At 43.1% G+C, this 23,728-nt stretch overlaps 1 protein-coding gene across 5 annotated transcripts in view; it reads left to right on the forward strand.

Moving 5' to 3' along the window:
* ACTN1 (actinin alpha 1) overlaps nt 1–21,544 on the forward strand; it is a 139,035-nt gene extending 117,491 nt beyond the window's left edge. For 2 of the 5 annotated variants that reach the window (XM_045013938.1, XM_045013941.1), the window contains exons 13-21: nt 2,132–2,240; nt 3,470–3,610; nt 6,679–6,861; nt 7,791–7,925; nt 10,361–10,540; nt 12,816–12,962; nt 15,171–15,251; nt 18,055–18,213; nt 20,972–21,544. In XM_045013938.1, the coding sequence (XP_044869873.1) occupies nt 2,132–2,240; nt 3,470–3,610; nt 6,679–6,861; nt 7,791–7,925; nt 10,361–10,540; nt 12,816–12,962; nt 15,171–15,251; nt 18,055–18,213; nt 20,972–21,130 (1,294 nt within the window). In that variant the 3' untranslated portion in view covers nt 21,131–21,544. Of the gene's footprint in view, nt 1–2,131; nt 2,241–3,469; nt 3,611–6,678; nt 6,862–7,790; nt 7,926–10,360; nt 10,541–12,815; nt 12,963–15,170; nt 15,252–15,800; nt 15,876–18,054; nt 18,214–20,971 lie in introns of those variants that run through there. The other 3 variants (XM_045013943.1, XM_045013940.1, XM_045013942.1) reach the window with 3 other exon arrangements.
* The last annotated feature ends 2,184 nt before the right edge of the window (nt 21,545–23,728 follow it).

Consider the following 23,728-nt stretch of genomic DNA (forward strand, 5'->3'; position numbering starts at 1 on the left):
CTTCCTGCTCCTGCTGGATTTCAGAACAGTTGCTGTAGCGCTATTGCAGTTTTTCAGGATGAGGAATAGCTTTTTTGGTGGTGGTCATTGTTGTTTCTATTCTCTTCTTGCTATCTTAGAAAGGGCAACCAGGAAGCTACCCTATAATCCTTTTCCCTCCCTCTCATATATCAAGCTCTGCTTCGTCTGCCAGGGAGTAGAGATGGACCCATCAATCACAGATTTGTATGACATGACTTGTATGATTTCAAGCAGGTGCCATTGTTAGGCTCCTGGGGCCTATGCAGGTGAATAAGGCTCCACACTTCCAGGAGTCCTGCACTATATGCCTGGCCTGGCAGCTAGAGCACGGTCCACACTCCTGACTGACTCCAGTGCCAGTGAATCCCAGCACAGACTGAATTTCCTGACTGCCTTCCCTTGCTCCTGCTTGGAATGCTGCACTTCAGCTCTACTTCCTAGAGGGGGTGATGCAGGGGTCACAAGGGAAGTGGAGCCTCATCAGTCAGGGAAGCTGGAGTGTGTGATGGCCACAGTTTAAGGGCAGTTTGTAGGCATGCAAGAGCTGGTCAATAGCATGTGAGGAAGAGAATTAGCTGGGGCTGCATAAGGACCAGGACAACTTGGGGTTGGCTCATTTCTGTAATATTGAAGCATAAGTATCCACCCTATCTTCACCTGAACAGCCTGACTGGGGTAACAGCCGCATTTTTGGGGCTGGGGAGCTGTTTTCTTTACAAGATCAGGCTTATTGGATCAGTCCTTCACCAGCAGAGATTTTAGGAATTGCCCCCTTGTCCAATTCAGGAGGTACCTCAGAAGGAGAGGAGGGCCAAGTTACTTCTCAATCCCTTTGAGCAAAGATTAGAACTAAGGCCAGCTAGTCCATAGGAATTAAAGTGATCCTCCACTTCCAGAGTGCATGCTGCATGTTAGCCAAGCACCCAAAGTACTTAAATCTCTGATTGCAGCAGAGAGAGAGATTGGAGAGCCCTGGTCCTGGGATGGAAGAGATCATCCCCTTTCAAGCTGTGTGAAATGCAGGAGGGAACAGAGGGCTCAGCGCACATCCCAAAAACCAACCTCAGGACTGGCATCAATTGCTCTTTGTTAGCAGCCTCAGCGAAAAGAGGCCAAGTAACAGAGCATGGATGCTGAGCTCCCCTCTCTTCTGGAGATATTCTAACAAGCCAAGGTTGAGACATGTTGGTTGTGTGGTCTGGAGGAAGCCTGCCCTGCTGCTGTCTCTGCTGGGCTTGTTCAGAGGATATAGGAGAGTTTCACTATCCAGCACTTTCAAGTGTTGTATTCACTCAGTCAAGTCAATTATCCTACCCAGCATTCAGGATTCTCTGCTGCATGGCCTGCCTCCTGCCCCAGACACTTCCCAGGCTGGGTGTCATCAAGCTGCTCTCTTCCTTTCCTGCTAAGTGCAGAACCAAGGAAGAGATGGGTGTGCTCTTCTGCCTCCTCACTCTTACAGAACATTGCCCCATGAGTATGGGCATTGCAGGCAGTGCACTCTAGAGCAGGGGATATGGCAAATCAATCCACATTTTAATCCTGAGGTTATTGTTCTGTGCACCTCAGCTGCTCCTGTATGTTCCTCATTTCCCAAAGGGTGCCTGCAGCACTCTACATCCATTAGCATGGTTTCTCACTCTTTGAATCCACAGTGAGGACCTTCTCAGCCCCATCTCCTATATACAAGAAGTAGGTATTTAGGCAGCATGGTGTTCTGAAGTGGAATGCATTTGGCATGGCTATGTACTCGAAAACCACCAACTCCCAACTTGGACTGAAGTCTCAGCTTTTCTCTCCCAGCCCATTTGCCCATATCTTCCCAACCTGCACCATTAATTGGAAAATAGTCATGGGAAATCAATGGAGGGGTGTTCTTTTCTATTTTTATAATCTCCATATACAGGCGTTCTGAGTGTGATACACAGTACCACTCTGTAACATCATGTGCAATGACTCCAAAGCTGGGTACTGTTGATTTCTAAGTCTCATTACAGGGAGTGGAGGTATTTTTGATTACTTCCATTCTCTGAGATTGATGGGGAATTGTTGATTGTTCCTCCCCTGGGTGTCTTTGTTTAATTTTTCCATTTTTGTTGTTGCTTTTTAGTGAGCTGGATTATTACGACTCACCAAGTGTCAATGCCAGGTGCCAGAAGATATGTGACCAATGGGACAATCTGGGTGCTTTAACCCAGAAACGTAGAGAGGCCTTGGAGGTAAGATATGCTCACTAAGATCAATCTTGAGTCACATTGGCCTGGCGGTCTGGAAGAATCTTGCACTGCTGCTCACTGTGCTGGGCTTGCTCAGGGGATATTGGAGAGTTTCACTCTCCAAGGCTGACTGCCAGCACCATCAAGCGTTACACTCACTCAGGAATCTAGTCTGTTATCTCACTTCCTATTCTATAAGACATTCCCACGGCCCAAGAAGCTTATGATCCAGTTTAAACAAAGGCAATGCAATTCGGATAACACAGTGCACCGAGGATGATGCAAGTTTAAAACAGGGGTGATACATATGGTCTCTCCTAGATAAATGGTTTTGTGGAAGTCTATCCCAAAGCTTCCTTCCCCTACTGCAGAAAATTGATCATGTGTAACTTGTGCACCCCCTGTAACAGAAGATCGCCAGCCCCATGCTTGCCCATTGTTCCAGAAGAAGGTTGAAACCTTGCAGGTACTTGCCCTTGGGATTACAAGGCCATCCAGCAGAGAGAACCTTTCAGGCCCTCTGTTGTTCCTTGCTTATCAGAAACTCGAAGTTGAAGAGTGTGATTCTCACAGACACATGGTCTCCTCTTTCTCTTTTGCATCATTTGCTGCTGATCTAGAGATAACTTCTAGGACCACTCCATGGTTTCATCAGTTCATCAGTAGGGTGCCATAAATGCAGGACAGCCAGCAGCCTCCTTCCCTAGCATGGATTCCCACACCAGCTGCAATGCACACTAGTATTAAGTTTCAGATCTTCAAACTATTTCCCAAAGCTTGGGTATCCAGACTAGTAAACGAGTGTCATATTTTTACTTCTAGCCTAGTTGTACCATCAGATTTGGCACCTCTGCATTGCGTGAGCTGTTACATTTTCTTGGCATTCCTGTATTTTATAACTTAGCTCTCTTTTGAAAAGATTATTCTTAAAAAAATAAATAAGTAAAAAGAAGAGGGGGAAATCAGTCTTGTGTAATGGCATGATTATATAACGTGTAGCTGATTTAAGTATATGCAAATCAAAAATATTTAAGAAGTCGGTCTTTCCAGTTCCAGATCCTAATTTCAGGAACACTTTAAAAGTCACTTCCTTCTGAGAACGCTCAGGGAGCAGGGCCATGGCAAGGAGTGGGGGAGCAGATAAACACAGGAGGGAGGCTCTGCTTAGCTAATTACAAAGCGTGCTGTCTGGTGACTGTTCTCTAATCCTTTCTTCTTTTTGGGAATTCCAGAGGACAGAGAAGCTGCTGGAGACAATTGACCAGCTATACCTGGAATATGCAAAACGAGCCGCCCCGTTCAATAACTGGATGGAGGGGGCCATGGAGGATCTGCAGGACACCTTCATTGTCCATACCATAGAGGAGATCCAGGTATATGCAAGTCTTTCCCCTGAGATGTGCTTATGTGCAATCAGACAATACTTTTCCCTTGATTATGGCAAGTGGTGTGCTTATGGTGTTCTGGCACTTCTGCTCTATCTGGTGATCTTTGGGGGGGGAGGGGAAATTGAGTTTTTCTCAAATTCTTCAGAAGATCTGATATAAGCCAAATTTACTCCCGTCTAACTGGATACCAAGACTTGAATGTGGATTTTTAAAGGAGAAGTGAGAGTCTTGCTTAAAAATGACTGAGAGTCGAGAGGATCATGCATTCTTATCCTAATGAGAGGGCTTAAAGCTACTCTCAGGCCCTGTGTGCTAAGCCAGCAGTCCCATAATTCCTCACCCCCAGTTCCTCTGCTCCTCTTGTTTCTTTGATGGCTTCTCTAGTCCTGCGCTGGACAGCTACACTGCTGAATATTGTATTCGCCCCTTTGCTGCTGAATTACTGTTGAGGGTCAAAGCTTTCAAATCTCCATGACGTCATTGGAGGCAACAACTCATCTCATCTTCCCCTCTCCTGCAGCAAGGCTGCAGGAGAAAAAGCTTATAGTAGCTCCCCATAGTCCTCAGACCTCAGTGTTCCAGTTGCCCTTCTGGGTTCTGAAAGGCATTGCTATTTCTCCTACTTGACTAGCACTTGTGAAGACAGCAGACGGTACATGTATTTGCTCGGATTAGGTTGGCTGAGCTGAAGAAACGGGCTCTTCTTGCTGTTCAGCTGTTGCTTCATGGTAGCAACTGATTTGTTGGCTATCAGGCTAGGAGACTGTCATTTCCAAGTTAGGTCACTCCACATGAGAGAGAATGCATAGAGTGCTGGTGGGCTTTTCGGGTGTGGGCTCTGTAGCACTAGCAGTGACCATGAGCTACTAGGTGGAGATGTCATAAATGGTACTGACGCAGCATGAGCCCTACTACTGAACTAGAGACCTGCCGTTTGCTAAAGTGCTTCCTCTAGACCAGTGGTTCTCAAACTATGGGTTTGGGACCCCAAAGTGGGTCACAACCCCATTTTAATGGGTTTGCCAGATTTGGCTTAGACTTTCTGGGGCACAGGGCTGAAGCCCAGGGCCAAGCTGAATCCCAAGCCCCACTGCCTGGGCCAAAACCCACTGTCTGGGCTGAAGCCCTTGGGCTCAGGCTTCAGTCCCCCCTCCTGGGGCTGTATAGTAATTTTTGTTGTTAGAAGGGGGTTGCAGTGCAATGAAGTTTGAGAACCCCTGCCCTAGACCAATGAATTATTTTAACTCTTTCATATTGTAGATCAAATCTGAATAGAGAGTGCTTCTCCCATTTGTAACTTCATGGACTAAACTCCCCTTTCCATTCATACTTGAACTACATCCCTGTGAACACCACAACAGTTGCTTACATAGGAAATTATTTCCTGTGTTTAACTGTGTATAACAGAAGTAGGTTATCAGTCACACACTCTGCTTTCATTCTTCATTTCCTCTTCCCCTGTCTATCTGTACTATTCACCTCTCTGTCCCTGCACCTGCGCCTCTGCTTCCTGGTCCCCTTTGCCACCTCTCCCCCTGCATTTGTTTCCCTGGTCTTTCTCCTCTTTTACAGGCTTCCATGCTCTCTGGAATTACAAACCTAGAAATGGCTGGAAATGAGCCAGTCTCAAGTGACTTGCCAGCTGTCCACAAACTATCAGCAAGTGTTCCCCAGACCACCTTAGATTATTGTTTGGGAATCGCAGCATTAAGAGGAATAGAAAGGACCAGTTGTGGTCATGGAGAGGGTGCCATTTCCAGCTACGGAGCACTTTGCCAATGGGAATTTACCAATTTCTGTGGGCTGGAAGATGTTCACTGATGGGGATTTTCAGGGACCCCTTCAAACCCCGGACTATGCTTACCCTAGAATCCCCGTTTGCCCCAGGCTAGAGCTAGCTAAGCATAGGTAATAGGAGACCAAATATATGCTAAGTGTGTCAAAGCATAAGTAACAGTAGGCCATTAGGGAAATTTGTAATAAGTTTGTATGGCTCAATCAAAAGGTCAGTGTGGAGAAAGGGGAACCAACGCCTACTGGTAATTGGACAATATGGCTTTAGCATGGTAATGGAAAATTATTGAAGACAATGTAACCGCACGTAAGTGGACACGTATACAGTTAGCTGCATTAAGCAATTTAATAAACTATAAGGTAATACGAGATAAAAGTAACGCAAGAAGAAGAATAATGGCGAAAGCGGGAGCGTCTAGGACCAATGAACAGGAAAAGCCCTAGATGGTGAAAGGCTCTGATTGGCTTAATAATAAGAATTATACCAAATAAGGCTGATAATATTTGTAATGTGTGATTACGCTTTGCGGTTTTTATCTTTATAAGCCTGGAACCATGTACACACCCCAAGGCAACTGTCCCTCTTTCATGGGGGGGCCACGTTGACCTTCCCTTTATGCATATTGGTAATCAATAAAGGTGCCTCAGTGTGTCTGACCCAAAATCAACGGTGTGGCCAATTTTTCCACGACATTCACCTAGTTGTGATCCTTGAACGGACTAGACCTGCTTCTATTGATTCCACTGTAACCATATTAGATGTGGATCTGGTACAGCCCTACCTGGGAAAAACTAATGGCTATTTGTGCTAGCACTCTGTTAGTCACCCAGCTGCTATAAAGTAACACTAGTGGTCTGATCTCTTTTTTCCAAAGTCATTTAGTGCTCACAATGCTCATTGCAGGGATCAAGCACTCTGGGAAAATCAGCCCACCAGAGTCTAAAGCAAGATGTATTTGACAGGTTTTGTGATGTTATCTCTGTAGCTAGTCAATATGGGATACACCTAAACACGTCAAAAATAACTTGCCTCATAACTGCCTGCTTTAATCCAACTATGAAGGTCTGAAAAATGTTTGTGTGCCATAAAAGTGGCTTTTACCTGCTGTGGAATGGCCTTTTCTGCACCCTCAGAGATTGATTGCTCTGCTATAGCAGCAGAGGAATTTCCAAACGGCACTGTTTTCAGTAACACCTTAACGTGGTGTTTTGACTAATGCTCTTCTTATCTCTCCTCTGCTTGCACCTCTGTTTTCCAGGGACTGACCACCGCCCATGAACAGTTCAAGGCCACTTTGCCAGATGCCGACAAGGAACGACAGGCCATCCTGGGGATCCACAATGAAGTCTCAAAGATTGTCCAGACCTACCATGTCAACATGGCAGGAACCAATCCCTACACTACCATAACGCCACAGGAAATCAATGGCAAATGGGACCACGTGAGTGCTTGAAGCCTTGCACTTTCTCTGTAAGGGAGAAGATGTTCAGCCTATTTTATCACCCCAGGAAGTGAATTATTCCTTTTCTAAATTCTCCTGTCCAATGCACAGTGCTCAACTAGAGACATAGAGTTTAAGGCCAGAAGGGACCACAGGATCATCTAGTTTGCCTTACTGTATATCACAGGCCACCAATATCACCTAGCACCCACACACTAACCCCAACAACTGAAGTATTACAGCTCACAGACTAAACTGTCACAGGATGAGAATAGGAGGGACTGACATGCCCCAGTGCCCAGGGCCCCTGCAATGGCAGTGAAATAATTAAGTGAAGTATACCCAGATAATTCCAGCAAGTGACCCGCACTCTGTGCTGCAAGGGAAGGTAAAATGCTCCAAGATCACTGCCAGTCTGACCTTGTGGGAAAATTCCTTCCCAACCCCACATGTGGTGATCAGTTAGATCTGAGAAGGTGACAAGATCCAACAGCCAAACACCAGAGAGACAGAATTCTCAGTATCACCTCAGAGCACAGGCCCTGCTTTTCTCACATGATTTGTTTCCAGCACACGTGTGGGGGCTTAGTGTGCTTCAAAGTGCAGGATGTGCAGGTTAAAGAAGAGAACGTGGATCTTATTTTATTCTGTTCTTGTGCTGATGAAAGATGCTATCCCTAATACCAGTTGTGGTGATGGTCTTTGTGAGCAAATGGCAATTGAACAGAGCCCTTCAACTCATTTAACACAGGCCATCAGAGAAGACAGGTTTCATGTCCCGTTGCCCATCCCCCAAGCCGTCCAGCCCAGCCCAGATGCTTATGACTTCTTATTTGTCCACACCTCTTTGCTGCATCCGTTTCTGAATGCATTGTGTGTAGCTGACTGCGCGTGAAACGCATGCTGTGCCTTGGTATGTTTTGCTACAGGTGCGACAGTTAGTTCCCCGAAGGGATCAAGCCCTGATGGAAGAGCACACACGCCAGCAACAAAATGAACGACTCCGCAAGCAGTTTGGTGCACAGGCTAATGTCATTGGGCCCTGGATCCAAACCAAGATGGAGGTAGCATCTTAATAATTTTGAAACAATCTTTTTTTCCTCTCCTCCACAATCGCAGCGGGCATTCTGGATTGCCTCTTCCTTCAGGCTTACGGCAATCCTCTCTTCATGCTTCAGTAAGGGAGGCTTTCATGGAAAGTCAATGGATAGTGTGTGCTGAGATTGTCTCTGGCTAATCAGATGCATGGTACTTTTTTCTCCTCGCTCTTTGCAACAAATACAAAAATGTGGCCTCGAGAAAGGGATGCTGGCACTTGAATATATTCAGAGGGTTTCTCGCTTGCTTTACACAAATACAGCAGAAGTTTATTTTGTATAACCGCTTTCATACCATCTGTTTCAAAATGCACTACAAAATAAACACAATTATGTGGTAAAACAGCAGCAGGAAAGAGAATTTTTAAGGGATAACCTTTTTAGCTAAGATTTGAATGAAGGTAAGTAGAGTTAAAGATAGAAGAGTACAAGAAGGCTAGTGCTGATGGCAGGAGGTGAAAGGGGTGGGGGAGGCTCTTCAAGGAAGACATTTAAGAAGGGAGTAAGGGAGTCAGTGCTAGATAAGCAGAGACGTGAGGAGAAAAAAGCCACAAGAGAAGGAGCACAGAGATAAAGAGCATGAAGTAAGCAGCACAGTAGATACCATGTGAGGGAAGCATCTTGATCTCTCTCCTAGCCGAGGAAAAGAAAAGTGCTGGCCAGCTTATTCTCTGTCCTTAAATTACTATTACCATAGACATACTGAGAGGGTTCGCAGAGCAATCAGCTACACCTTCGTCTTTTATCATCCGATGTTGCCCAACTAGTGATTCCACTTCACTGGATCCCCTCAGTGTAGGCTGCTTGTCTGCCTTGAGGAAACGCCAATGCTGTTACTGTTCTTTGGGTCAGTGACCCAAGTGGCACAGTTGGAGGTGGTAACATATAATGCAGCTGCTCCTCTGAGCTCCAACTGTTCCCAGCGTCATTGCTTTTCCATCTTCTATCATCTTCAAATTTCCACCCTCGTCCAAGTACAGAGATGTATCTCTTATTTAGCCTCTACTACCCCTTTGCTGGCAAGTTTCTGATTTGCACAGAAATGGCTTTATATAAGTCTACTCATGTCATGTCCCCATGTCTTCTGAAAGTACGAGGTCCTGGCTGTATTAAAACATTTCCCATTGTTTAACTGGTGATGGAGAAGGAGGAGTTGTATGATATGGGGTATCGGTTTGTTTCCAACATGGAAGGCACCATTACCCTGCACACATGCTAATCCCTAGACCTAGATGATCTTGATAGACATCAAGGGGTAGATTTGTGGAATGATGGCCTTTGAAGTAACCTACTCAGATGTGCACCCACAATTCATTTTCCAGGTGTAAAATTCAGGTGCAAATTACACCTGTAAAGTGGGAAGATATGCCTCATCCAAGTTCGACACACGGTCAAAGGTCTGATGTGTTCATTTTAGAGGTCACACTCAGCAAAGCCTACCAGGGACTAGGACCCTTGTTCTCAAACCTGGCTTCTTATTTTTCAAGGCTAGTGGGGATCAGTCCTGTAGCAGGTGGCTTTACCTCTTCCTAGTGGGAAGAGGTGGAAGGTAAGGAGGGTAAACCTCTTCACTCAGTAGTTACCCTGGATCCGTTTACTTAAAGGATGGTTTTGACGAGGTTTTCAACAGAGCGCCAAATAGTCTGGTGATTGGGACTTGGCATAAGTGACACAGTGTGAGAGCATAGCATGTGTCTGATGTGGTGAGCACACAAACGGGTTAGGGAGGAAGGGAAATTGCAACCTGTAGGCTCATAACTAGGGCTCCGTATCTGTCATAGATGTCATGGAAATCACTGATTGTGTTACTTTCCAAGACCTCCGTGATTCCTGCAGGGGCCAGGATGGCTGACCCCACAGCCGCCCAAGCAGCTGGCTCTGGGGCCAGATGCTCAGGTGGCCCCCAGGACAGCCACACCAACTGCTGCTACGGGGGCCTTGGGCAACCGTCCCCGGCTGGCCCCAGGTGCCCCGCCACCTCCACCCCCAGCAGCACTCCTTCCCCACCCGATTTAATCACAGTTATTTTTAGTATAAGTCATGGATGGGTTACAGGCCGTGAATTTTTGTTTATTGCCCGTGACCTGTTCATGACTTTTACTGAAAATACCCGAGACTAAATCGTAGCCTTACTCATAAGACAGTGAGCCAGAACTTCAGCTGATGTAAACTGGTGTAGTTCCACTGACTTCAGTAGAGCTAGAATGGTTTGTAACATATGGGGGTCTGACCTCATATGTTTATCTCCTCTCTTTAAAGCCATAAAACTAGATTCTATTCTCTCAGATCTATATGACTTGTTGTTGAAGCATTTTATCCCATACAGGGAATAGGTAGATACTGTGTGTGTGTTGAGGCTTGCCCCTCTAATGGGCCCAACTCCCTTGGGTTTGTTTATGCAGGAGATCGGCCGCATTTCCATAGAGATGCATGGGACCCTGGAGGACCAGCTCAACCACCTGCGGCAGTACGAGAAGAGTATTATTAATTACAAACCAAAGATTGACCAGCTGGAGGGAGACCACCAGCAGATTCAGGAGGCACTCATCTTTGACAACAAGCACACCAACTATACCATGGAGGTAAATGCCTGGAAAAGTCTTCAGCCTGCTGTATTTTAGGCCAGGCATACAAAACAACCTAAGCTGTGTTGGCCTGATGTAGTTAAGATGAGCATCCCCATAACACCCAGATTCTTTTCCAAAACCCTTGGCTAAACTTCGCACTTATGAAAGTGAGGAACTGACAGCACTGCTTCGTCCACAATGCCCTGCCAGTGCACCTTAGTTCAGACCTGCTGCTCTGTTTGCTAATCCAGTTCTGAGTCCTTCCTGAGTAGTTGTGACTTCAGCAGGTGGTAGATGGGGACCAGTTAAGAACACCAATGCATCTTGAGTGTTTACCTGACACTTATTAGCCTGCTACTTGATAGCTGGATGCCTAACCTACTAGCCAGGGTGAAAATACCAGTGATGGTGGTGGTGTGGATACGTTATGCGTTATTTATACTATGTTATACCTAGAGACCGCAACCAGGAACAGGACCTTGCTTTGTTAGGGTCTATACAAATATAATAAGAGACTCTTGCCTCAAACAATTTAACAACTAAATAGACAAGACATACAATTTGTGAGGGGAAAGAATGCAACATGCAGGCAGTCCCCCCTCTGACCCCTGGAGTTTCAAGGAATAAGACAGCTGTGTATTGTTGTTGTGCTCCATACTTCATTGTAACATTGCAAATCAACTCCCTAGCTAATGATTTTTTTAAAAAATGTGACTTACTACTAGGGCTGGTCAAATAACAGAAGAAAGATAACACCTGACTATATTATGCAATTAACTTCACCGGTATTAGCTGACTAGTATTTGACCAGCTATAGAGCTAGTTGAGTTCCACAAAGTATTTTTGAATAAATTGTTTGGCACATACTGGAGAAATTCCCCAAATACTAATCAGCAAATACTATTCAACCAGCTCTACTCACTAAATTTCTCTCTTTAGCATTGACTTTCCTTTCTTGGCTTCTTTTCACTTTCCTATAATTATTTATGGTGCATCTTTGCTTGAGCTGTCTTCAGTGTGTTTCCTAATTTCCCTTTCTCTCTATGTTGAATTCTCTGCCTCCTCCCCTATATTGTCTCTCTCTCCTTTTCCTCTCTTTATAGCTATTCTGTACTTATTCTACCAATCTTCTCCTTCCACATCCACCCACCCATATATAGACTGGGAAATTGTGCCAGATACTTAATAGCCAGAGGACTACATGTACTAATAGCCACAGCCTGATATGAAATGTGGGGTCTATTGTCCAGGGCCAATGCACAGATGAGTGCCCCACCATTTGCCAGACTGCTGGGATCCATACCAGCGTATGATCCCTGAACTCTATTTGGGGGCAGTGAGGGCCTTAATTTTCTGTATCAATCTCTGGCTGGACCACCGCATCATTTAGTCTGGTGGCCTATGTATCACAGGCCATCTGCACCACCCAGCATCCACACACTGAACCCACAACTAAAATTAGACCGAAGTATTACGGCTCCTAGGAAGCTAGACTATTATCTGCCACGGGCACAGAATAGGAGGGACCAAGGTGCACCAGTGCCTAGAGGCCCCAACTAGGAACAGTGACTGAGATCCCTGCAATTGGCCAAGTTCCCTCATCATCTGGAAAGAGAAGTTTTCTCTCTCTGCTTCCCCCTCTACATCCTGCTGGGTGCCCCAAGAATATGGGGATGGTGAGGTGTCTCTGCTACTCCATGCCTTTCACAGACTCCATTCTTTTGCTCCTTCTCCCTAGTTAATAGCTTCAGTGTTGCTGCTGGAAACTTGTCCAAGCAACAGCACACTAAAACTAACCAGATTCCTGTCAGTTTCACTTTGGCAACAGACTCTCTGGTTACTTCTCATTACTGTATCTGGCTGTGCTATAATAGAGGCACTGGAGAAGTGGGTGTCAGACCTAGGTTGACACCTGTGCATCACTTTACACTCAGTTCACATTTGAAAGGTTTTCTGCATGACTGAGAGCTAAAAACTTTGGGCTTGATTCTTGTTTACTCTGAGGCTGCTTTACACCACTCTGGCAGAGTAAAGTGACTTTAAAGCTGATGTAATGCCTTAGTGTAGATGAGAATCTGACCTTTAATTTTTTTTTTAAATGAAGGTTCAGATTTTGAAGAAGTTGATGGCACTTGCCCAGGGTGAGAGAGATGTTTTCTGAGCAAGTGGATTTACCAGGCCCTGACCATCAGGATCACTTAACTTGTAATGATTAACACAGTCGAACCAAGGGCTCCAGATGCAGAAGGTGCCACTTTTTAAAAGAAAAGTCTTGTCCTTTCTTCTTCAGCATATCCGAGTGGGCTGGGAGCAGTTGCTTACAACAATTGCTAGAACCATCAATGAAGTGGAAAATCAGATTCTGACCCGTGATGCCAAAGGAATCAGCCAGGAGCAGATGAATGAATTCCGGGCCTCCTTTAACCATTTTGACAGGGTAAGTCTGTGCCCCCTGGAGCTCAGTGGGCCACCTGCTTCTTCATAGGCTTGGCATAGCATTAGAAACCAAACAGCTCCTGCAGTAGAACTATCCACATAGTAGACTTTTCATTCTTGTGCTTAGAGGACTAGGTCTCATGAGCCGTCAGCCCTGTGGAGATTGTAGGGTAATCCTGTCCACATTAGGCTAGTCTATTTGTCATGCTGAGACAGGAAGTTTGTCTGGAACGCAAGTTTCCTGACTAAGCTAAGACATGGGAAAGTCTGCCAGCATATTTAGAAAATGGATTATTCTCCCCACCTCTTATTCCCCATCTCTCAAGAGGGTTTCCACATAGTGACTGAGTATTGGATTTATAAAATTGTAGGCACCCATCCCCTCACCTCTGGAGGTCCCTCACATAAGTGCTACATACAGTATAACAAGCCATAAATAAATACAGAGCCACCAGCAAACACAATAATAAAATAAGCCCATAATAAACTCAACCATCATCCTGCCAGCAGCTCTCTCACTTGCATCTAAGGGAGATCAGCTGGCATGCTTCCATGAATCTGAACAGCCACATTGTTACCTGGAGAGAGGCACTCCCAAGTCCAAAACCATTTAGGGTTCTGTAGGTTCCATGCTAACACCTTGAATGCCACCCATAGACCTACTGGCAGCCAATACAGATCCCAGAGCAGTGTGCAGACGTATGCGCCTGACACTTGCTAAGCCTGTCACAGCATTCTATGGTGGTCTCAAGCTATATCCCCATTACTGCAGTCTTATTTTAAGGAGAAGCCACCTCCAGATGGCCAAATAATGGCCATCCTAACTCCTCTCGCATTGTTGAAGGTGTATTCAGGTAATGACCCCCTCTCTTCTCTCTAGTGTTCCCCAGTGTACCCTGTACATCCTAGCTTTCCATTCACATAAACAAGCCTTCTGTTTATATATGGATGCAAGATAGGGGAGGTTACATTGGTAACATGGAAAATATGGGTGCCTCATCCTCAATTATTTCTTCTGCTGGGACGCTGTAATACCGATTTAAACACCAAACTGAAAAAGTTGACTCTTTTTTTGAAAGAGGGAGTCAGCTGAAGCTGGCCCTGCACACCTACCCTGAGTTCCTTCTCCTGCCAGTGTGGCATGTCCAAATGATGATGACTGCAGGCAGGAAGCTCCTCAGTGCTGCCTTGCAGCTAAGTTCTGCTTTTCAGATTGGGATTCTCAATTTTGTGTATAACTCTTGGTGATGAACACTTCCCACCCCACAGTGTTTGGGGATTCTGAGCCAAAAGAAGTGCAGCTGTCGTGAAATGTTCTGCTGGGCTTGTGGCTGGCCTCCAGTAGGCTCTCTTGTGAGGAGGTTCATGTTTACCATGGGCGTCCTCTCAAAACACAGAGGAAAGGGGGTGTGATAAATGAATATTGTATCCATCGTTGGTGCATCCCTCTGTGTAAGAGCAAAGACAGATGCTATACAAAGCCAGGGGTGCTATTTTAAGGGTGGAGCACTTCAGAGAGCTCAGCCAGTCACAGCTCTGCTTTCATATACAGATCTTAGAAATACAGGGGTGGCAGCACTTCCCTGAGTTTCAGCTGTTTTTTTCCTGATGTGTTCTTGGGATGCCAGGTCTGTTCAGGAGCACACAAGATACTCCACCAGCTAAGCTTCACGGAAGCATGCCAGGCATACCTACCCTAGCCTACCCCTTTATTTGGGGCATCTGACTTTTGATAGCAAGAACAGTAAGGTGATAGTGTTTGCTACCCACCGTGTCTATCTGCTTCCCTGCACTCTGGGTTACTGTTGAAATGCAGGACTTCTGGCATTACTGGGTAAAAGAATAGCAATGTCAGGGACTGATTTGGAAAAAGTAGATTTTAAAGCTTGCTAGTGTTAACAATTCTTATTCAAACACTGTCAAGATGTGATCAAGTTCTCTGAGAAGCTACTGTTTTGAGAGCATTTTTAGCACATCCTGAAATATCATTGTGGTATCTAACTTTGTGCACTTTTTATTTTTCTTCCCTGTCTTTTTATCTGCATGTCATTCTTTCTCTACCTCTCTCCTCTCCTCATCCACTGCATGGTGCACCTGTTTGTTGTCTTTTCACCTGCTCTTGATCTCCTCTTTACCTCTCTTTTACCTGCCCCACACTACCACCCCCCTGGCACTGCATGTCCTGTTGCCTGGCACACCGCATAACCAGGATCACTCCGGCACACTTGGCCCTGAGGAATTCAAAGCCTGCCTCATCAGCTTGGGTTACGATATTGGAAACGATGCACAGGTACTGAATGCTAGTGGTGAATGCAGCGAGATGTTGAACTATGAGGAAATAACAGTTTTCTCCTTTCTTTTCTTTTTTGTTTTAATCCTTCTGTCATTGTTGTTCTCGTGTTTTACTGTACATGTATCTCTGTTCCATCCCACCTTTTCTCTTTACTTAATGAATTTTCATATCTACCCCTTTTAATTACCTTCATTTATTGTCTTGGGAGAATCCTGTTTATATCTACCTATTCCATTTACTTGTTTCACTTAACTTCCCTGTCTTCTTCTCTTTGTGTATTTGTCTCACTTGATATCATCATGCTTCATTCTTTTTTTTAATATTCAATATGTGTCCTATATAAAAATGATTTCATTTCCAACTGAATCATTGCTTCTTCATGGTTTTTCAAACCACCTTTATTGTATTGTTTTTCATTGTCCAATAATTCCTGTCCCCTTTTCCCAAATCCATTCTTTGTAATATCTCCTGTGGGTTCATCTCTTCCTCGACTGGTTTCCATTTTCTCTCTCTTGGTTTCTTCCATCCTTGCATCGCTCCATGTAGAAGAAGACTGGCATGATGGATTCTGAAGATTTCAGAGCCTGCCTTATCTCCATGGGTTACAATATGGTAACGTAGAGCCCTCTGTCACTCATGTTCACAATGATTCATATGACCTTCTGCAAAGGGGAAGGGGACACATTTGTAATGAATCAAGGTAAAATCTACCTTAATTCTTAGGACTCTCAGAAATGGAAACTAAATGTTGAAATGGTTGTGTGTATGTGTGCATTTAAATCTTTGTCTTACAGCTCTAGCTGGAGGGAAGAATGGGAGGGTTATGTCCAATTCTGATCTGTGTAGAGTGAGAATTGATTTGGAAAACTGCATAGCTTATAAACTGGAAGAAGCGATAACACAGCTCGAGTTGCTGTGTTCCCTGTTTGCATACAGCAACATGTAACCTTTCCAGCAATAAGTAATAGTGGAATTCCATGGAAGCCTTCATGACAGCCTGAGGAATGAATGAATGCTGTTGCTACAAATAAATATTTAAACAGTTTTATTTCTACAGGAAGTGTTTTTGCTAAATTCTCAATGTGTGTGTGTGTGCGCGCGCGCACACACACACACACAGTGCCATTTATAAATAGATAAATCCAACTAAAATTCAGCCTTTAAGCTTCTAGTGCCCTAAAGTGAGACTAAAATGGACAGTCTGTATAATGTGTCAACCCACACCTGGTGTGCTACAAGGGTACTTGCTTCAAGCCTCTTCCTAAGGCCAGTTATGACTCTAGGATCCTGCTATCCCTGTGTAAATCTTTCAGTGGTAATGTGGCAGCAAGCCTTTCAGCAGGTATAAATTTTCATCTCCATTGATAACATTACTGAGATCAGCTTTTTCCAACCAACCAAAGATACTTAGACTAGAAACAGTGCAATTAGAATGCTTTCCTGATAGCTGTCTCCCTTTCCTCTCCTGCCCTATCCCTTCCCACTATGATCAGTGAAATACACCTTTATTTCACTCCGCTCCTGCCTATTCATGCAGGCTAGAGTCCTGTTTGTAGCTTTCTCATAGCTTTTTCCTCAGTAAATAGATTAGTGTTCAGGACAACACCGCATTAGGCTGACTTAGTTGACAGAAGAATCATAATGGGGAGAACTTCTGCAGGCAAAACATATTGGTACTAATCTTCTCTAAGAGGAGAAGAGAATCACAGAAGAAGTTTAAATAATGCCCTTAATAACCTTGCTGCCATAAATGTTAGGCAAAGCAGTCTTCTGGTGTAACCTACTTCTCAGCCCAGTATAAATATAAATACAAACTCCTTTAGTCTGGTATACAAGGCCACATCAGTTAGCATTTGACCAAATGCTTTAAAGATTGTGTACGTGTATTACTGTTTCATGTTGATTTGCACTGAGTTGCCTGAAGGTTTCACTTTTGCTCCCAGGCAGAGATTGGGATCTACCCCTTCTCTTGTACCATTTTTTCCCCTGTATGAGAATGATCAGAATAAATGCTCTTAGATACAGAGAAAATTAAGAAGCATAAGGTCTTAGCTTCCATGTCAAAATAATATACAGTGAAAGAACCCCTGGGTCTAAAGACACTACCTTGGAGATGCTGCTCTGCCAGGCCTCTCCAAAGCATATAGGTTTCTGATTTCTGGTGCCTTTTTGGTAAGGATGAGCTTAAAACCATTAAGGTCCTAGAGAAGGGCAACTGGTATGATGAGAAGTAAAAGGGAAGTAAGAGATTCCAGAGAAGAAATTAAAGACTAAGGCCAATTTCAAACCTGGCTGCCCAAAATTAGGTTTTGAATCCATGTTTAGGCTCCTAAATAAATTATCTGATTTTCAGAGGGCCCTATGATATAGAATTGCATCATTCTGTGCATTATAGGGACCTTTATATCTTGAAACATCCATACTATTATCCTCTGTTGGAGACATGATACTGAACTAGAAAGACTACTGCTCTGTTCTGCTTTGACAGCTAATGTAGGGTAGCAGTTTTGTGGGACTAGGATGGCATTGTTCCAGAGCACTGTTGAAAATACCTAACTCCAAAGGGGAATGAACATTTAAAAAAAAATCAGCTAGGGAAGCTTGTTGGTGAATGTGTTTGTGAGATTGATTTAAAGTGTCTTCCCTAGCTGTATTTTCTTAGCCATGAGATTGGGATCACTTAGAAACATTGCAGTCTCATTATTTCACCTTCCAGATGCCATCATTTGTGTGAACTGGACTTACATTCTGGTCATTCTTACCAATAGTCTGACCTGTTGCTGACTCTCTCGTTATCTAGGGAGAAGCAGAGTTTGCCCGCATCATGAGCATTGTAGATCCTAACCGCTTGGGAGTAGTGACATTCCAGGCCTTCATCGACTTCATGTCCCGGGAAACAGCAGATACTGATACTGCCGACCAGGTCATGGCTTCCTTCAAGATCCTGGCTGGAGACAAGGTAAGTTTAGACTTTTGAAGGGAAACGAATGCTACTTTTACATAAAAAAGAAAACTGTGGCTCAGGAGTGGCTGAACTGATGTGAAGAGACAGGAAGTATAATTCTTCAGAGGTGAACAATGAAACATTCTGCAGTCATGTGTAAATCTCTGCTTCCTGACCAGCTCAGAGGCCAAACAATAGCTCTTACCTTCATGTACCCTGCAGAGATCCTAATTTAGCAAAGCACATTAACACATGCTTAAGTCCCACCGACCTCTACTGAAGTCAGTGGAACTAAGAATATGCTTTAAGTATATAACTGCAATAATACAGAACAGGGTCGGCAATCTGTGGCACGCGTCCCAAAGGCGGCATGCAAGCTGATTTTTAGTGGCATTCTGCTGCCAGCCGGGGTCCTGGCCACCAGCCCTGCTCAGCCCACTGCCTGCCTGGATGAACGGAACCCCAGGCCGGCAGCCGCTCAGCCCACTGCCAATCTGGGGTTCTGTCTGCCACACCCACGGCCGGTCTGGGGTTCCGTCCACCGTCCCCTTCCAGCCGGTGTCCCAGCCGCCGGCCCTGCTCAGCCCGCTGCCAGTCTGGGGTTCCGTCCACCGGCCCCTGTAAATGTAAAATGTATTACTGGCACTGAAACCTTAAATTACAGTAAATAAATGAAGACCTGGCACACCACTTCTCAAAGGTTGCTGATCCCTGATATAGAAAATGTCTAACACACAAAGTTAATATTAAACAAGAAACCAATGTAGCTAATATTTCAATGCAAAAGTGTCTCTTGGATCAAAAATGTTTATTACCTTGAAGTCAAAACACATTTCTACAAAAGTTTGAAGTCATGGACAGGAAAGGAACCAATATCAATCACTGATGTCAGCTGATGTTTCTTATACACACAATAACTACAAATTAGCAGAGCAATTACCTTATCTTAACTTAAACAGTTTGGAGCCATGATACTAAAGTAACTAATCAAAAGTTATGGTTTTGGTTGGTTATTTTAAAGTGCATGATTAAATTCAACAAACACTGATCAATTGTGTTTTTGATTAATCTTGAAAAAGATGAATTACTGGACATCTACAAGTTCAAGTAGTTTTTCCACATGTGACAATTTACAATGACATGTAAGTGTATGTCTTACATAATTGGTATCAGATTTTCATTTATTTGAGGATAACCTCTATCAGTTAACAAATGATTTTCAAATACCAACCTTTTAACCATATTATTACAAATACTATATGATGTCCTGGAAATTTTCCAGTCTCAGGATAGATTATAACTTCTCTAGATTTGGTTAATCAGTGAAATGAATGTACCAATAAATCATAATTTTTTATTTTTCTTGCATAAAATTACTGGCAATTCCTTAATGAAATAAATTTAATCTTAATATATGCCAATATTTTCTAATACTTTTGGTGATCTGTTTTGAAATATGACAATATGTAGTAAAAATATTGGAATACCATGTTAACTGAAATCTCAGATTTTAATGAATTATCCTAATTTGAGTACTTTTTTCATGTTTCACTAATGATTTTACTATAATCTCTACGTATAAACCTCATGTTTCATTCATCTTTTATTACACATTCTTTCTGATCAGAGTATATCTCCTGTCTCAACAGCTGTGTAGTAAATTCCTAATTATTTCAACAGGATGAAAATTACGATGTAAATAATGTTATCTGTAGTTTTGTGATAAAGTGTTAAATTTAAACTTGATTACTGTGTACTTCCAAAAAAGGATAATTATCAATTTTAATTGGTTTTAAATGTTGTACTAAAATACTTTTTGATTCACATTGCACTAAGAAGGTAATCCTCCCTCAAACTCCATTCATGAACATAAAAGCAGAACACTTAATGAACGAATTGGGAAGTCAAAAGACAGAAAACCTGTGACCCCTAAATATCTTTTAGATGCTTCTAAATAAAATTGTCCATGAGTCAGTTAGCTACAGAGAACTTGTTGCTTAGCTCATGTTCAACAAACTGCTACCTTATATCCAGAATTTGAATTGGTGACGGGCCAGACTAGCTTCAGTGTGTTTACATTTCCAATAGCCAAACCTAGTTGGAGGTTTACTTCCTTTTGAAAGATGTCCCTAGGAAAGGTGGGATGTAGGAAAAGCAAGGAGAGTGGAGGGAGAAAACTATGGAAAAAAAACAAAAATTCTTTGGGAGACGATGTTGTCTGCTGCCTGTGCTGATATAATTTACCAGCACTGGTAGGAACTAATTCATTGCCTTGTGGATGCCATCCCTTCTCTGCAGAATGAGTCATTGAGGCCACATTTTGAAGCCTTAAAATCAACTTATAAGGCGCAATAGGGCACCCATCTTTTTAGTGCTTCTTAATGAGGGACTGGAGGTAATCAACAATTTCTGCTTCTTCCCATTCACCTTAAACAAGAACCACACCATCAGCAAGACAGCGGGCAGCCTGACACTGACAACCTCCCTGCTCTCCCACACAACCGCTCCGGGTCTTCCAGGGCTTTTCTACCAATATAATCTCTCTCTCCATTGCTGGTCCTGGGCCAAATTCCAACTAGGGTATTGCATTCTGCCTTCCTGCATACCCAATGTGCCTTCAGTAGGATACAGTTTTCTTAATTTACCATCTTAAACTATAGCACAGTTGCCCCACTGCACCCCTGAGCCAGCAGGGCGTGATTTGTAGAGTACTTTCTAAGTAGCACCATTTGCTGGAAAGAATAATTTGCTTTGTCTCTTGTCGTTTTTGTAGAACTACATCACTGTGGATGAATTACGACGGGAACTGCCTCCTGATCAAGCTGAATATTGCATTGCTAGGATGGCACCATACAGTGGGTCTGATGCTGTACCTGGTGCCCTGGACTATATGTCCTTCTCCACAGCGCTCTATGGCGAAAGTGACCTTTAACCTCTTCCTTTCTCCCCACAACATACACCCCACCTCCTCTCCCATCCAGGCGCACTCTTCTTTCTGTATGCAAAGCAGCCTCTGCTCCGCCTCCTTTTATTTTGTGTCTCTGTTTTTGCTTCAGATAACAGATCATGTTTATAAGGGGGGACATTGAAATGACTGTCTACCTTGCCCTTGAAATGACAGTTTACAAAATTATTTTCTGAAAAAAAAAAAAAAAAAAAGTTACATTTAAAAATAAAGACATATTTTATTATAGAAAAACAGGTATTTTTCTCCATCAAATTAAAACATAAAGAGAAAATTTTAAAATATTGCACCAAACGTTTTGTGTTGTGACATAGGAAATCGAGCACAGTGTTACATTCCATTCTTCTTTACAAAAATTAAAAAGAAAGAGAAAAAAAAAAAGCGCAAGCCACCTGTACTGTTAACTTTTCCATTTGCGTTTGTCTCTTTATCATGTTTATCTTGGGAGGGGGTGTCAGACACGCAAGTGCATGTGTTTGCTGGTTCACTCATTTCATGAAAATATTTTATGATAAACTTTTGAAATTGCTGTGTTTTCTAGGGAAAAAATAATGTACACAGCTCATGTTTTCATATTTAATTAAAAATTTTCAATATGCCTCCTATGTTTATCAGTGCACAACTTTTTTTTGTTGTTACTGAGAGTTGTCTGGTTTCAGAATATGAAGCTTGAGAGTTGGTAACTTTGATATATTGCTTGTCACAAACCATATTAAAAATTTCTTGTGATAACAAATCTAGACTTCCTTCATTTGTCTAGTGGATTTGTTTAATTCCATTTAATCAACACCCTGAACACAAGTAGATTCTTTAAAAAATCAATTTGATAGCCCTTTTTTTAAATCTTCATAAGTTCTGAGGTTAAATGTTTACCTCCATTTCCTTAGAAGCTTTTCCTTTGTGTTGAATGATGTTGAAATTTACATAGCTGATAGATACTTATAAACAGCTTCAAATGAGAAGTCCTATTGCTGCAAAATAGCATCTTGAACCATTCCTGATGTCAGCATATCTCTGGGAATAGTGGTTGTTTTTTGTTTTGTTTTTTTTAATTGCTACAAGACCAGCTCAGAATGAGTGTCTGGAGTTAAATAAACCCAAAGTTTTAAATGGTCTGATTAACATTCCTCCCCCTGTCAAAACTTAAGTATCTTAGTATTTGTGATGTTATCACTTCAGTCACCATAGTGTCTTTCATGTTTCTAACACGTTTAAACAAACAAACCAACTGCCCTCTGATAAAACTCTGTACAGGCCTTCTTTATATATCATAAGAAAACAAAAAAGGGCATTTAACCCCTTCCTATCCCTCCTCACTTTGCAGGTAACCTTTAACCTTCCCTAGTCTTCATCCCTTCTGCAACCTTTTCGGAAACTAAGGAGATTTCTTCACGTCTTTTTCAGCATGATCAGATGTCAGGGACTCTAGCACTTACAGCCAGTTTGTTCTTGGACTAATAGATTGCAAGAGTGCAACATTAATTCACAAAGTGACAAGGAACACCTGCTACTTTCAGTGCTGTTGCCCAGCAGAGCCAGTTCTGATTTCCTGGGGTTAGGCTGGTTTCTGAGCAAGAATAGAGATTTATTTTTAATCCTTCAACTGAATACAACTTTATTTCTTATTCTTAATCTAGTTTGTAACCTGTAGAAGAAATCACTGGGTTGTCATGTAATCCCAACCTGACAAAACCTGCCTACAGTATTTGGGAGAGGGGAGAACAAATTCTGCTGACATGCTTAAAAAATTCTTAAACTACCTTCCTCTTGCCTACCAGTGGTGGTAATGTGTCTCCAAAGGATACGGCTGAACACAGTTTAGTTACAAGACCACACTGTACTCAGCACAGTTCATCTTGAGCAGCTGAGGGGAACAGAGAGGTTATATGATTTACCCCAGGTTGCACAGCAAGTCAGTGTCAGAGCTGGATTAGAACCAAGGTTTCCTAATTCCAGGCCTGCACTTTAAACAATTAGACCATACTTCTCCCTACTTAAAACTTTGGAAGACCCTATATAATACACCAGTAAATTTTTCAAACTTGTAGCTGGATCATCATCATCTTCCCGGGCAAGCTCATCTACATGACTTGCAATTCGCTGCATGTAACTACTATGCTTTGTGGGAAAAGGAAATGTTCTTTTAAAGGACATGCAGTGCAGTTCCTACTAACTTGATTTTTGCTTCATATTAAAGAAATGCTAGAAAAAGAAAGCATACATGCTCTGGGCACTCTTGACTCCTGAATGTAGGGAAAAAAGGAGCTTCCTTATTCCACTGAGAATTTTGGGGAAAGAGATTTTAACTTTTCATGGCTATTCAGTCTTATGTACATTGTATGATTGAGTTGGCTATATGACCCAAAGCAGACTAGTTTACTGTACCTAAAATGGAGCCAGAAAGCACTTTGGATTTAGAATGACCCCTTTGGGGGAAATTGCTAATAGTACTTTGCAATGTCCACTCTTACTCTGATCTCAATGTACTTCACAAATGTTAATTATTTCTCTGTCTTACAGTAGTGCCTAGAGACCATGATTCCATTGTGCCACTAGAGACTCTAC

This window comes from Mauremys mutica, chromosome 4 (genome assembly GCF_020497125.1).
Source record: "Mauremys mutica isolate MM-2020 ecotype Southern chromosome 4, ASM2049712v1, whole genome shotgun sequence".
In the NCBI taxonomy this organism is placed as follows: Eukaryota; Metazoa; Chordata; order Testudines; family Geoemydidae; genus Mauremys; species Mauremys mutica.